General features: G+C 37.6%; 1 protein-coding gene across 1 annotated transcript; it reads right to left on the minus strand.

Annotated features, from left to right (window-relative positions):
• Positions 1-13399: 13399 nt before the first annotated feature.
• On the minus strand, positions 13400-15640 carry rwdd3 (RWD domain containing 3). The gene is made up of 4 exons (XM_056256990.1): positions 15488-15640; positions 14256-14719; positions 13909-14024; positions 13400-13806 (listed from the first exon to the last, which is right to left on the minus strand). The coding sequence occupies exons 1-4, from the start codon at positions 15570-15572 to the stop codon at positions 13695-13697; spliced, it is 777 nt and encodes a 258-aa protein (XP_056112965.1). The 5' UTR covers positions 15573-15640; the 3' UTR covers positions 13400-13694.
• Positions 15641-15747: the final 107 nt, after the last annotated feature.

Raw genomic sequence — 15747 nt, forward strand, 5'->3', positions numbered from 1 at the left:
CGATTATTTTATGCGCAGCTTGTCAGTGCAGCACGGCTGATCGGTAGTAAATGCTGCTTCATCTGAACGCCAGAGGGCGCTCTCACTCAGACATGCCAAATATGCCCCGCCGCAGAAGTACGATAACACACGTCATTCCAGGAAATCCCCATGGGCATCATCTCACAGAAGGATGCTCAACTGTCGTTATGAAGTGAGTTTTTTATTGGACAAGATGTTCATAAATGCTTCTCATGTTTGGAAAGATATTTGACTCGTGTTGCACTCGTTTTAAAATGCAAGTTATAAGTGACTCAAACTCACAGTGGTTTCAGGTGGAGCAGCGTTTACAGAGCCGTACATTAATGACAAGCTGCGCATAACAAAAAATCTATCTATCTATCTATCTATCTATCTATCTATCTATCTATCTATCTATCTATCTATCTATCTATCTATCTATCTATCTATCTATCTATCTATCTATCTATCTATCTATCTATCTATCTATCTATCTATGTATCAGTAAAGAGCTGTCTAAAGGATTACCAGTGCTTGGAAGTAAAAAAAGAAAAGAAAAACATCTTTTCAAACAGACAAAGTCGACTCAGCTGAACCACAAATTGGTGTTGTTGAAAGAAAGCTTGTATTGTTGTAGGTGCTTCTCAAAGAAAGTGGGGGGAGAAGGTTGTGACAGTCATGGCCTGGTCAGACCGAAACACTTGCCATTTGGCTGATGCTTTCATCTGAAGTAATTTGCAGTACACTAATTGCAGGGACAGTCCCCTCGGAGGAACTGGAAGTGGAAGGAAGTGCCTTGCTCAGAGGCACAACGGTGATAGAGCAGGAATGTAATCTCAGTAATGGTTTTATTCCTAAATCACCTTTTTTCAGACTAAACCAGATCCTTAACCATGAGATCACTCCATTTGAGTTGCATTTTTAACCTCAAAAGCAGTTTGCCAAATCAATGCAGGTTGGGTTTATGAAAAATACAGTTAATATCCACCAAAACGACATGAAGATAAATGAGTTATCTACTATTTTACATAATAAAGACACTGGTCTTAAAATACAAATGTGTCTTATCTCCCAGTATAACAAATCTCACAATTAATACATCTAATTTTCAGATAATCCTTCAACCGATACGTTAGTATTTGTTCTTAAGAATTTAAGTACGGCAAGTCAAATCTGTAAAACAATCAAACAAAAAGGATTTGTCACTATATCATGTGTACAAGAAGTCTTATTTGAGACAATTGCTGGCATAATTTGCCTCGTTTATATGGTCCTTGAATAAACCAGTTAATCACTTAGGTTTTCTCCTTATAAAGGCGGAATTAAATCTAGGGGGATGTTTGTAGCTGATGATTAAAATTTAGGTATGCATCAGCGCTTTAGTCAAACATGTGGTTAACGCCTCCAGACGTCTGTGCTACCTGTTTTCAGATTCAAATTCGTCTCTCCCAGTCGGCCAAAAAAACTCCCGAGCACACCAGAAAGTGAAAGAGCATCATCTGTTCCTCACTTCTCATCTGTTATTCAAATCTACACGTGCGCTCTGTCACCTACAGTACGAGCCAGATCCAGCATTAATGGACACTGCAGTCTGTTGTGGGATATTCAATATTCAAAAGATGCTGAGGTCATGGGGTCCAACTCATTATGAGTAATGAGAAAAGCACATTTGCATTGCGCGTATACAGTGTGACGCTGTCAACGAAAGCGCTGCATGCGTTTTGGGCCTGTCCGTAAAGGGCTGGACATAATGAACAGCTGTCAGGTATGTCTGTAATGGTATTGTTGCTGTACTTGCAGTGACATCACGTAATTCAGTCACGGAAGGGAGTTCAAGCATCCAAGCCAAATGAAAAGTTGTATGAGAGAAAAGTTTTGAGAGCTTTATTTCATAAAAGGCGTTGTGGGAAAAAAAAATGAAAATGGTGTGTTTTTTCTTTAATTTGCCACCTGTGAAATTTACTCTCAGTGAGTCACCTTCATGTGGTATTTGCATTTAATATATTACACTCTCTATGGAGAAAGTGGTCTTATTCAAAAAGTCAACAGTTTCTATTCCCAAAAGGTTCAAATCTCAAACCGTAATGAACTACAGTGGAGGAATGTCACTTTCCTAACTCATAAAAAGATTTTGTTTAGCTTTATATAATGTTAACATGTTTCCAAGTATTTAAAATAATAATAATAGGTATTTAAATTTTTTATATAAAAAGCTACAGCTTTTACAACCGTTTAAATAGACTTTACAGAAAAGAGTAAATTCCACATGTCAGTTGCATCTGTGTTGGATGTGGCTCAATCTTGTCCAGGTCTCAAGTGAAGTGAAAACTGTTTATGATAATAATGAAACAATAATGATTTGAGGAGTTTGTTAGTGTTAATCATTTGCGGGGCAGGGCGTATTCCAGTCTGATGGCGCGTTAAATCCAACACACAGAATTCTGCCAGATAGAAAGGAATCAAAGTCGTCGCATTCCCACAATGACCCTGGCACAGGAACGAAAAGTAATTGTTTCTGATCACAGTATGCAGTTATTTAAGTTCTGCCTGCTATGCAATTTCAGCATGCTGACAAATTTGTGTGTATTTGAGCATCTCAAAGAGATGAGGTGACACATGTGAAAATGTGCCATTAAGCTGGCAGGTGGCTCAATTATCCTCTTCCCAGCAATTAGGCAGCACACATCGTCATCTTCAAGGGCATCGGCAAATATGTTTTCTCACTTGTTTTCCAGCAGGATGAGTCAGCCGCAGCCAGCATAATTTTCCCCAAATTGTTTCCAAGCCGGAGAATGACATTTTACAAAACTACAAACTTCCGGCGCTCACCCCTAACAACTTGTGGAGCGTGGATCGGCTTTTTGTTTACACCCTGCCAACAGAAAATATCGGACAAAACTGCCTATTTGCACTTGGCAGAAGGAAAACTTTCACACCATCCCCCGCACACCATGCAGAGCTAACAAACAGCATTTTAGGAGAATGCCGCACACTAGTAAACTAAACCCGTCTGATTTAATGATGCTATTGTGAGACGCGTACGCCGACCTGTGCGTGGAGACGTGGAGGGGAAAGCTCTGTTTGGAAATGTGTCTGCGCTCATCGATGATGATCAGTCTCATCAGAAGAACATGGAGAGAAGGTCCCGTTCAGTCATCATCACCGCTCACGAGTAGGAAATGCACATCGCTATAGCCGCGCTCTTGCTGTGACCACAGCCCTTTGAGCTCTTAAAGGGTTAGTTCACCCAAAAATGAAATTTCTGTCAGTAATTACTCACGCTCATGTTGTTCCAAACCCGTAAGACCTTCGTTCATCTTCGGAACACAAATGAAGATATTTTTGATGAAATCAGAGAGCTTTCTGACCCCTCATCCCCCTTGGCAGCAACATTGTTACCACTTTGAAGGCCCAGAAAGGTAGTAAAGACATTGTTAAAATAGTCCATGAAAAAAAAACTGGATCCGGCCAATACTGAGCCGGCGTTAGGAAGAACCCGGACAGGCTGCAGTGTGTTTACAACATGAACGGTGTCAAGACAGAGACTGACATGGAAGAGAAGAAATTGTTGAATAAAGTCGGTATTTTTTTTGGAGGGACAGGAGGAGAAGCTCGCAGGCAATCTTTAACTGTATATGAGGCAATCGGGAGGACATGGAGGCACAAAGTCAAGGTAGAAGCCCATAAATAGAGAGTCTATAAAAGCAATGGGACAAAATATTTCAACAACGTTTTTGAGGAATTAGGTGATTTCAGATTTATCTTGGCACAGCTACTATAAGATTTTCAACTGCCAGACTGTCGTCACGCTCAGTTTGAGCCTGCGCCGTCGCTCAGACATCAGACAGGAAGTGCAATAATCGGGCTTCAAGTCTTCTCTGTTGAAATCAATGGGGTCGCTCTGTCCATTTCTTTTACTGTCTATGGTATACACGAAGTGGACTGTCTTTATCTTTATCTTCTTATTAAACGGTCTGTACACTTACAAAGTTCTCAATGCTTCGTTTTGCATGTAGGGACCCTCATTATGTTACTGTGTTCGTGTGGGGCTATTTTGAGTCTTGTTAGTGGTATAAACTAGCGATTTCTTTTTACTTATTAAATGCCCCCATTACTAGCGTTATACGCTAAACAGTTTTTAGAGATAAAACTCTTTACATTCGATTATCATTAAAACAAATCTCAGAGAACGGTTGACTAGGTACCAATGTTTTATTAGACCAAAGGTTCATTTTGCGCCGGAGTTCTCCTTTAAGGTAAAAAAGTTACTTAGTTCACCTTTAAGCCGCCTGTCCACTGCACACGACAAATGACAGCCGATGGACCGGAAGTCATTTATTTGCTATGGAGAGTCGCACAGGTGCCAACCATCTGCGGAATTTTCAGATTCGATTTGAGCTTTCGATGCATACAAAATTTGAACTTTGAATTCCGACAGTGTCCAAATGTCGTGTGCAGTGGAAAGGCGGTAACTCAACCCCTGGTCAGAGCCTGACTCCACCCACTGGCAATATTTGAAAAATGCTGAAAAAGTGGGCAGAGCCCAGTGGAGGGGCGTGCACCTTAGACCTGCATCTCTCTGTAGGCAAGGGCGTGGTGAGCTGGTACCTGCTCATGTCACGCAGTACCACAACATCCAATAAAAAAATTCAACAGCAGTAGCCACCGTTCAACCTGAAGAGGTCAGCACTCAGACATTTTTACACCATATATTGTCAAATTAAAACACTTTATACCCAAATGTCAAAAAATGTACTTTAATTAATCAACAGCATTAATAAAGCCCCAGTCTTACAGATCATTAACTAAAAAAAGTTGTTTTAGGGTTTAGTTTAAAGTTAATTCACACTGCGCAGACAAACACCGACCAATGGCGAACACATCACTTCTCAGACACTTCCTTGTACTGACAAACATCAATGGAACATGTTCAGTCAGTGAAACCAGGCACCGACCAATGCCGACAAGAGTAACACAGGTGTTTTTGCACTAAATAGTTTGTCCACAAGGTGGCAACACTGCCCAGGCCCATTGTTGCACAGTCGAAAACGAAACTGATGTGACAGAACAACAATAACAAACTACTGGGGGCGGCGACAACAATAGATGCCCACGTTGACGAGCGCTTTGTGTGAGGGGATAAAAAAATGCAACTGTAGTTTAAACGAGTACAATGACATGTTTTATCTGTGATGACTTCTGGAGAGAAATAGCGCACTGGACGAGGATGAAACTTTCTAGTGCACGTGCTAAGTGCCTGTGTTCGCGCACACTATCAAATGAGTATACTTTGAAAGACTGTGGATTCGGCTTCGGCTATACTCATACGCAAAAGGCCCCAATATACTTGAAGAACGAACTGGTCTGGTGTGATGTAATTTCAAACAAAATGAGGCCAAAACGAAGTTTGCTTTGGGAGCTCGAAACTGGAAAAGTTTACTCCGACTGGTAAACACCTTTGAATTACCATTGTTCCATGGCAATTACGTAATAGGTGTTTGTAGCTCTGGGGCTCCGCCTTATTTCACCTCAAGTCTCAATCGAGTGGAAGCCCCAAAGAGCATGCACTTTTTTAACCTGGGCCTCTTCGGGAGCTCATTCAGGCTTTGACCTCTGCTGTAATGCCTATAATCACCCAGCAGACATGATGTGTAGAGAGCCACAGGCATCCGATGTGACCATCTGCACTGTCCAGCAGAGCATCCAGATCCTCATCAGTGTTAGAAGAAGGACACTCCTCTAAATGGCCGGATATTTGTGTACTGCACAGTTGGACAGATGGAGGGTAAATAGTGTAGTAAATAGTAAATAGTTTCAGGTATATTATAGTATGAGAGACCGTACACACCAGCCTGTTTACTGACCATCTGATGCTTGTTTCACACAAAACTGGCGAACACTATCTGAAAGCCTGCAGTTTCCATTTGATTGGCTGACTTATACACAGTTTCCAGAAGTCATGGTGCATCAGAAGTGCAGTGTTTACATTGTTTTTAAAATATTTTTTTTTAATGTTGTTTGGGGGGAGTCTATTATGCTCATTAAGGCTGAATTTATTTGATTAATATTATGTAATTATAACAATTTAGGAAAAGTTTTTATTTTAAAATAATTATATTTAAATATAATGTCACATACTCCTTCTGAATTCATTATAATTTGATGATTTGGTGCTCAAGAAACATTTCTTATTATTATCTTTAAATGTAGTTTCTTCACACCTAGACTATCATTTTATTACTTTTTCTCTGATAAACCAGCCCCTAAATGGCATGTAAAAAAAACTAATAGTCACTGTACATAGGCTATATAAATGGGAGAAATATCAAAGGTCTGGTCAAATGTGACTACTGGTGATGTCTTATTAAAGCTCTGTGAAACAAATAGTTTAATTCTCACAGATTTAACAAGTACATGACCATTGAACTGGAGAATTATTGACAGAAAGGCTATTCTGATCTCCACTGTGACCTTGAGCGAGGCTCTTAAACCCAGGATGCTCCACACGACTGCCACGCAATTGAAGTTGGTACTTCGAACAGAAAAACATCCTGCTAAAATACAAGTAAAGAGGACAGACCTTTCAGTCAAACACATTACAGTGCTTCAGCAAGTCATGCCAGATTCACAATAAACTTGTACAATGAAAACCTACATAACAAGCAGTTTTCAATCAAATGAAATTTCGCCAGCCAGGGACAGAGGTTCTCTACTGACATTAGCCCTGTCAGGTGACTTGTCCTCAAGTCTACCTTCCAGGAAGAGGGAGAGATTTAAGGATTTAATTGAATTCCCTGCACACAGACATAGGTACGCCACCGGAGCCCAAAGGGGACGTTTGCTCGGGGCCCATCTGGAGTCTCCACTGCATGGCTTGTCAGGACTCTGTGATTTCCACACACGTCACTGCATTTGAGAAGGTTAGCAGTTAATCACAAGAGCAGAGAGACATGGAGAGTGAAGAAGCCACACACAGAAGCACAAAAATCACATAACCTGACTGACACATGTACTTTTAGGATTTTACACATTTATCTGGCTCGAACTGGCGGTCACAGGACTTGTGTATGGTTGCAAACGTTTAAAGGCTTAGCAGGAATTTTATTTCACTTTTACTTCCGGAGTGTTAAACATAATCCAGCTGTCTGTCACCGTGTCAAATGCTAGACTGACTGAGACAAATCACGCTCGTGAGATCTGCGTGCAATCAACAGCACAACAGCGCCCTCTGCTGTTTAGGAACGCCTCACACACGCGCTCACAACATTTTAATTGACAATTTCCACCTGTATCACCGTAAGGAAGGAGCAATATAAGAAAACGGTCTCAAGCAAAAACACAAAACAAAATAACATGTTATGAAATAATGATTCCTCTCGATACATTCAACATTTAAATATTTACCCAAATGTCTTAACCCAGCCCAAACTAATTACAATTGCCCAGACACCAGCTATTCCTCAAATTACCCTGCGTTTAGCCTCCCTGTGTGTTCGCTCCACATCCGAGATTCTCATTTCTGTCTTCCTTCTTTTTTTTTCTTTTTTTACTTAATTAACAGCAGGTTTATCTCTCACCTAAAAAACATCCTCTAGTTTAATTAAAAAGGGGGCTTGCATTCACGCGCCACATTATTCAGGAGTGTGTCTCTGCATGCAAACAAGCCCGTGCATCTCAGCCATTATGATAATTGGGAATATGAGCTCAATAATGGAGAATCCAACAGCTAATGCCAGGTAAAGACAGATGTGCACCTCTGCAACCAGACGGGATCAGAGCATTAACATGAGTCCAAAATGATTATCAACATGAGAATTTGACCCTAAGCCTGATCTATTTAGTTGTCTTTTATAATATCTACTTTAAAGCTTACGGGTCATTTCTGTTACCGTTTCAACTCTGTTAGGCTACTTAAAAAACGTATTTATAAAGGAGGACAAAAATATGCTCTGGTCAAGCTCAGGCACTTAAAATAACTTATTATAACTTATACAAAATTGTAAGAAAAGTAGGCCTACAGAGCTAAAATTAGCCATTGTTCATTGAGGGGCTGGGAGTTGGCTTAGAGAAGTTGATTTTGATATCTTCAAGCTTCTTTTGAAAAATTTCTTATATCCCACCACTTTCTGTTGATGCAAGGGTGGAATACTTGCAGAACTAAGAAAAAACAGCAGATATAATTAACAAAACATCACTAAATGAATTGTCAATACTCACTCATGTTTGTGTTGTTGTTTTCCTCCCCATCAAGATTGATGTCACTTCCAAGAGGATGACATCATTAAGGATCAGACTTTTGTTAAATATTTAGTACATAAAACAATGTTCTCAAGAAAACCTTTGTTTGGGAGGAAAAATGAAAGAAAACAACGAAGAAACACCTGGAGTATTTAATTGTCAGTTTTGTTAAAAGTTGCACCTGAGGACATGGTAAATAATTAAATAAAAGTTGCGGGGGTTATTTTTCAATCACTACAAGTGTTTTACTTAATTATAGGCTAATATTATTATGAAAGAAAACTACATTATTTCCATTCATTTAAAAATGGTAATATTTGATCCAATCTCCATTATTTGATCCTAATATTTTATCCATAGTCAGTTCAGATCAGATGGTGGACCTGCACCTAGACACGATCAAAACGCAGCTCTGAATGTAAGCAGAGACCGTATCTACTAGACAATCCCCTGTGAAGGCCTTGTCGACACGACAAGCTATCAGCACAGATCTGGATGTGATCCAAGGAAGTGGATGAATATTTAAATGCAACCGATCCAGATCATAATTCTGACTTGCGATGGAGCCTGAATCATAATCACGCCATGTTCTTTCATTGGCCCCAGAACTGGCCCCCCGACTGAGCCTGCATGGTTTCTCCATTCTGTCACCAATGGAGTTTGGGTTCCTTTTTGCCTCTAGCTTGCTTAGTTAGGGACACTTAATATTCAACAATATTATTGATCTGACTGCACTGACACTATTTGATGAGAACTGAACTGAGCTGGATGATGAAATCACTACCGCAGAGCTGCTTTATAGTCGAATTGAACTAATTTAATAGTTGATGATCTTTATAACGGAACTGAATCAACACTGAACTGACTTTAGCTGAACAACAGCCGAAGTGCATCTTTTTCTGTTATCACTGTAAAGCTGCTTTGAAACTGCTTTGAAATTGTATAAAGCATTACCATATAAGGTGACTTGACAATAAATTAAAGCATATGCTGTATGATGAGGAATGACCTCTTATCTGTTGCTGTGATTACGTATCGTTTGGAATTAAACTTGCATGATCCTTCAGACTGAGGCTAATCGTAAGGTTTGGGTGACAACAGATCTGGCAGTCGAGGGCAATCTTGTGCCAGAGTTGCATCGACCTGGATAGAGTTGGACACGGTGGGCCGCCGCGGTTCGTCTCAGTCGTGCTTCTGCATTGATTTAGGCAATCTTCAGCAGTCGGATGGAATTCCAGATCGCCGCTTTTAGTTGGATCAGGAAAAGCAAGGAACAAATGTCATTGATGTAGCGTTAATTTGCCAAATTAAAATGTCATTTGGGCAATAAATTTTAGGTTCAATCTAACCTTTGTACATTTTAATGGGGCGTAATTAAAATGTTCAACAGGTAGCAGGCGCAAGGGGTCGGCTAGCGTGGCCTCGTGGCCTAGTAAAGGTAGGAAAGTGTGCTTCTCCTCTGGATCAAAGCCCCGTTTTATACAAGTAAATGCCACTGAGTGGATGACATTTAACAAGCAGTGTTGTTTTGTAAGAACATGTCAGGGAAAAGGTCAGGCAAGGTGAATTTATAGTTCAGAGTGGATCATTGTAAAGGGCGAGGAGGTGATTTTCATTAAGCCTTGTTAATTATGTTTAAAAAAAGAAATTTCATGTCTATTGCTCCTGGACCCTCCTAGGCAGCAGCTGTCTTCACAATGTGCATAAGGTAAACATAATATGACAGCTAGCTATATACAACGTGTGTATGTGGGAGTATGAAACACAGAGCTAAAAACAGAATTGCTTCCTACCTTTTGCCTAATTAAAGTTGATGTTTAAAAACCAATCTCTTATAAAATAGAGTGCTTATTAACCTGTAGAAAAATACGCATAAAATAAAAGAAGAGTCTTAATTTGTTTGAAGTGCAAACGCTGTCTGTAAGGTCAGTGAGTGTGCCAAATTCAATTTACAAGTTTAATTTAAAGAGCATCTTCACATCAACCGCTCAACAAAGATTTACTTTGTTTTAATTGTTTTAAAGAAACACACTGAGTTATTCTCAACATTAAGAGGAAAACTTTGTACATAGTGTTTGTTCTTGTGGCGTGTAGCAGATAAGATCATTAATTTTTCCTTAAATAAACTGAAGCAGGAACTACGGCTTGTGTTTGCCCTCTAGTGCTCTAACTGTGTCATTACGATTCAAATCCCAGCTATGGCTCCGTCAGAAATCGCAAATTTCCGCATATTTTGAATCAGTAATTAATTACTTAATTGCTAAAAAATGTATGTTCTATATAGTATGGACCTACTACATTCGCTATGTTGTCATTATCATGTGACCTACTGGCATTCAAAAATGCTCTCCCGTGGCCTCATGGGATGTAAAATGTCCATCTTATGCACACTTCAGAATCTCGCCGGAAGTAGGTCATCCGGCTTTTTGCCTAAGTTACTCTTTTATGAGTACTGTGAATTTGGACATTCTTCTATTGTCACATACTGTTTTTCACTTACTTTATATTAGGGAAGTATGTGATTCCGGATGCAGCCCATGTCACTACATTCGGGTGCACTCCCATTGAAAATATGAGATTTAAAAATAATATAATAAAAACATTATGACTAATGAATTATAAATAGTTAGATTTGTATGTCACTAATCAAAGAAGTAAATTTGTGACGTTGATCATGTGACCCCCTTTTACAGATGGTAAGTTGTTCTTCCATTGAAACTCTTTGTATCATCTGTGAAATCACACCGGAGAACATGATCGTCAGGTTTGACAGTAGGTGTGTTCGACTTGACTTCTGCGCAGCACCACTTCAAGTCAAACAAAGCACCTGCTACAAACTTCTAAAATGCATGCAGCTCGAGTGCTGTTGTGACTAAATTCATGCACGTTTCTCAAATAAAAAATGTTATATGAGAATTAAACTCGAGATTTTTTAAGTCAGTTTAACCCTTTCATGTCATCATTGTTAAACTTTGCCAAGTATTGATTTTAGATTAGGAGGAAATTCTGATTAATCATCTGTCCACTAACTTGGACATCATGCATCACTAGCTATATTTCAGCTACAATTCATACTATTATGTTTTTCTTGAAAATACTTCATCTGCAGTCATTTTTTAGCTGTAAATAAATGTAATTATGTTATTAGATTGTAATTTGCAGTTACGTCAAAATAGTAATCTGATTACGTAATGCATGTTACTTGTAATGTGTTACTTTACTCGTAACATCAAAACATAATCTGATTATGTAATGCATGTTACTTGTAGTGTTACTTTACTCGTAACATCAAAACATAATCTGATTACGTAATGCATGTTACTTGTAATGTGTTACTTTACTCGTAACATCAAAACATAATCTGATTATGTAATGCATGTTACTTGTAATGTGTTACTTTACTCGTAACATAAAAAAATCTGATTACGTAATGCATGTTACTTGTACTTTGTTACTTTACTGGTGTGTGGTGGGCGTTCTGATGCACTATGACTGCTGTCGCATCATCTGTGGATGCTGCACATTGGTGGTGGTTGAGGAGATTCCCCCTTTCCATGTAAAGCGCTTTGAGTGCCGTGAAAAATGCTATATAAATGTAATCCAATTATTTCTCGTAACAGCAAAAAAGTAATCTGATTACATAATGCATGTTACTTGTAATGTCACTTTACTCGTGGGATCAAAAAAGTAAACTGATTATGTAATGCATATTACTTGTAAAGTTACTTTACTCGTAACATTAAAAAAGTAATCTGATTACATAATGCATGTTACTTGTAATGTGTTACTTAACTCGAACTAAAAAAGTAATCTGATTACATACTGAATATTATTTGTAATGTTACTTTACTCGTAACGTCCAAAAAGTAATCTGATTACATAATGAATGTTACTTGTAATGTGTTACTTTACTCGTAACATTAAAAAAGTAATCTGATTACATAATGCATGTTACTTGTAATGTGTTACTTAACTCGAAACTTAAAAAAGTAATCTGATTACATAATGCATGTTATTTGTAATGTTACTTTACTCGTAACATCCAAAAAGTAATCTGATTACATAATGAATGTTACTTTTAATGTGTTACTTTACTTGTAACATTAAAAAAGTAATCTGATTACATAATGCATGTTACTTGTAATGTGTTACTTAACTCGAAACTTAAAAAAGTAATCTGATTACATAATGCATGTTATTTGTAATGTTACTTTACTCGTAACATCCAAAAAGTAATCTGATTACATAATGAATGTTACTTTTAATGTGTTACTTTACTCGTAACATTAAAAAAGTAATCTGATTACATAATGCATGTTACTTGTAATGTGTTACTTAACTCGAAACTTAAAAAAAGTAATCTGATTACATAATGCATGTTATTTGTAATGTTACTTTACTCGTAACATCCAAAAAGTAATCTGATTACGTAATGTAACGTTACTCTTCTAATGTGTTACTCCCAACACTGCACATTTCAGATGAGATTTGAAAACACCTGATCGCTCATTTTTCCAAAGTGTGAAAACATCAATAGATCAATGTAGATTTCAGTCTGTTTTTCAAGAGAGAAGAGCTAAATTTGTAAATTTTGAACATAATCAGGTATAATCAGAAATAAGGGTAAATCGACGTACTCTGGTAGACTGGAGGAAGCATCAGCATTTTCAACAGAGTTGTACCTCCACCAGATCTTTGATGGAATCACATCCTCGTGTTCCGATATCAAAAGACACGCAAAAAGTCCAACATTTATCAATTTCTTCTCTGTCTGCTGAATGAAAAGGAACAAACTCAATTGCGTTTGCAATAATTGAAGCTGTATTATATCATTTTTTGTATATATTTGATAGTTTTCACATGATTTTATTCATTGGTTTGTTACACAGTATTAAGTGCTATTACTGTATTATGTTTAATACAGTATCTCTTCAGTTAAAAACATGAACGCATACTGTCCACTCAAGTGGACATCTGAAAATCAATGTAAAATATGGGTAAAAAAAAAAAAAGAAGGAAAAAAAGTTTGAATCTGCTTTTTCATGCCCTGAGAGTCATAAAAACTCTGACTGTGGTTATCATTATTCATGCATAAAAGGGTTAATATAATTTAAGTTTAAATTAATTATGTACGTAACACTTCAGGGATGACAACAGTAAATAGTTTCACTACCCTTTTTTATTTTGATGTTGTTTTGATCTTGTGTTTACAATTTCCTGCAATTTATGAACATTTTTACCAGTCCAACTCCGTAAGGATACATGTCCTGTATTTTAGACCTGGCACTGACATATAGTTATAAACAGTTTAACTGGGAATATTATAAAACAGCATATTTTGCATTATAAGCTATTAAAGAAAATTACATGACGTTTTTTATTATGGGAATCCATCAGAGTTGTTGAGTGCGGCCCCACCCAGTGGAGAGAGTGTGTGTTACACAGCAGCTGTCCTGTCAGATGAATGAGGGCACAAACTGGTCATAAAGCTCAGTTAGTCCAACAAGATCAAACTCCCTTTTGAGGTCATCAAGTGATAAAACGTCTTTCACTTCAAATGTAGACATCCTAAATAATGAAAAAGCCAGCTGTGATATTTAAACAATGGCCAGTGAAGTATATATAGTTAGCAATATATCACACAAAAGTGTATGCATTGTATATGCTTACATTCTCCTCTCCTCTGGTTGTGGAATCTCACAAAGGACGCTCATCATCTTTTCCTTGCAGCGTTTCCCTGAAGAATCAACATCCACTTTTACAGTCTTCTGAAGGTGTATGTATTCCTATAGAGAGTCAGTTTAGAATGTATATTCTTACGTCACAAGAATACATACACAAATGACACAAACCAAATCCAATAAAAACTCTAGTTAGTCAGGAGTCAGGAAAGGAAAAGTCAGGAAAGTATATGCTATAAAGATGTCCAGAACACGGTATTAATGTATAATATGTTATTGAATCAAATGTCTGGGAAAATGACAATAAATGTTCATACTATGATTTTAGAGTCATACTTTAATATTTTCCTTCGTTCCTTGCAGCAGAATCAATATCGGTTTGCCCGTAAAGAGTCTTCCAGTGAGACGCAGCTCTGAAGCCCATTTTTCAATCAGTTTTGTGTATTTTGCTTTGGATCTCATGTGATCTAAATGTAGTAAAGCGGTCCATGTTTCTTCAGTCGTTTCTGCTCTGACCTCTGCTGAATGGCAGCTTGATGTTTTGATCAAGTCAGAGAAGTTTTCCTGAAGCCACAGCATTAAGCCATGGATCATGGGCTCTGGTGGAAGTGATCGTGCTGTGTCCAGTAATTGCTGTCTCAGGTCATGACACTCTTTCCTCGATAAGTGGCTGGAACTGATGCTGATATCTGGAGGAGTGTGGGGGTAGCTGGGAGAGATGTGGAAAATAAGGCCTAGCGGAGTCTTCTCGTTGTCCCTCTCTGTCAGTGTGTGTATGCGGTACACGATTCCCCTCTCAGCTGCATTTAAAAATGAAATTGCAATTATGTTGTATTCGTAGAGTTTGTATGTTCAGATAAATAGACAATGATCCACAAATAAAAGTAATGATATTAACAAAAATTAAACTTATTCACAGATAAATAGAATGAGATCCACAACATAAATGTTAGGATTTTAACAAAAAAAATCAAATAAATAAAATGAGATTAGCAAATAAAAGATATTTTACAATTTTTGGATAGTGCTACAATTGATCAGCCTGGCTTGAATAGATGGTGGGCGGAGTCCACCTAATTTAATTTTTTTTTTTTTTTTATTCTTTGTGAATTTAATTCATTTTTGTGAAACAACATATAATTCTGTATCTCATTCTATTTATTGGTGAATTTGTGTTAATATCTTAACATTTATTGTGTGGATAATGATCTATTTATCAATAAGAAAAGTTCTAAACCCATTTAACTGATTCAAAATTCATGGTGCAAACTTATTTCATATCAAAAGACTATAGTTACAACAGTTATTATTGCTACTGTTAATCCATTATAATAATGAATGTGGATCTCTTTCAAACTGTATCAGAGCCTGGCTTTCTGAATCTTTCAGTATTATTTTAATCAGCTTTACTGCAAAAACAACATTATTATTATTATTATTAACTATGGTATTTGGTGGAAACAGGGGTTACCACTATGGTCATCATTACATTTTGTGTTCAATAAAGAAAAGAAAAAACACGGGTAATTAAGTTACAGTAATACTAAAATGCATTCAGAAGAACTCACGTGACTCTTCTAATACCTCGAATTCGCCCTGCTCGCAGTATATGGAGGATAAAACTGACATTTCATCAAACGCTTCTTTTGACATGTTTGCACCCGTGCGAAATGCCACATTATGAATTATTAACGTGTGTAGATCGCTAACGGTTACGTCCGGATTGTGTAGGTACACGGTCATATTCCGTGTAGAAACACTAGAACAGAAAACCAGTTCCGACTGACATAATGTTATAATTTTCAACATAGTTATACGTAGATTGAAA

The sequence above is a fragment of the Rhinichthys klamathensis genome, unplaced genomic scaffold (genome assembly GCF_029890125.1).
Source record: "Rhinichthys klamathensis goyatoka isolate OS25496 unplaced genomic scaffold, OSU_Roscu_1.1 h1tg000134l_1, whole genome shotgun sequence".
In the NCBI taxonomy this organism is placed as follows: Eukaryota; Metazoa; Chordata; class Actinopteri; order Cypriniformes; family Leuciscidae; genus Rhinichthys; species Rhinichthys klamathensis.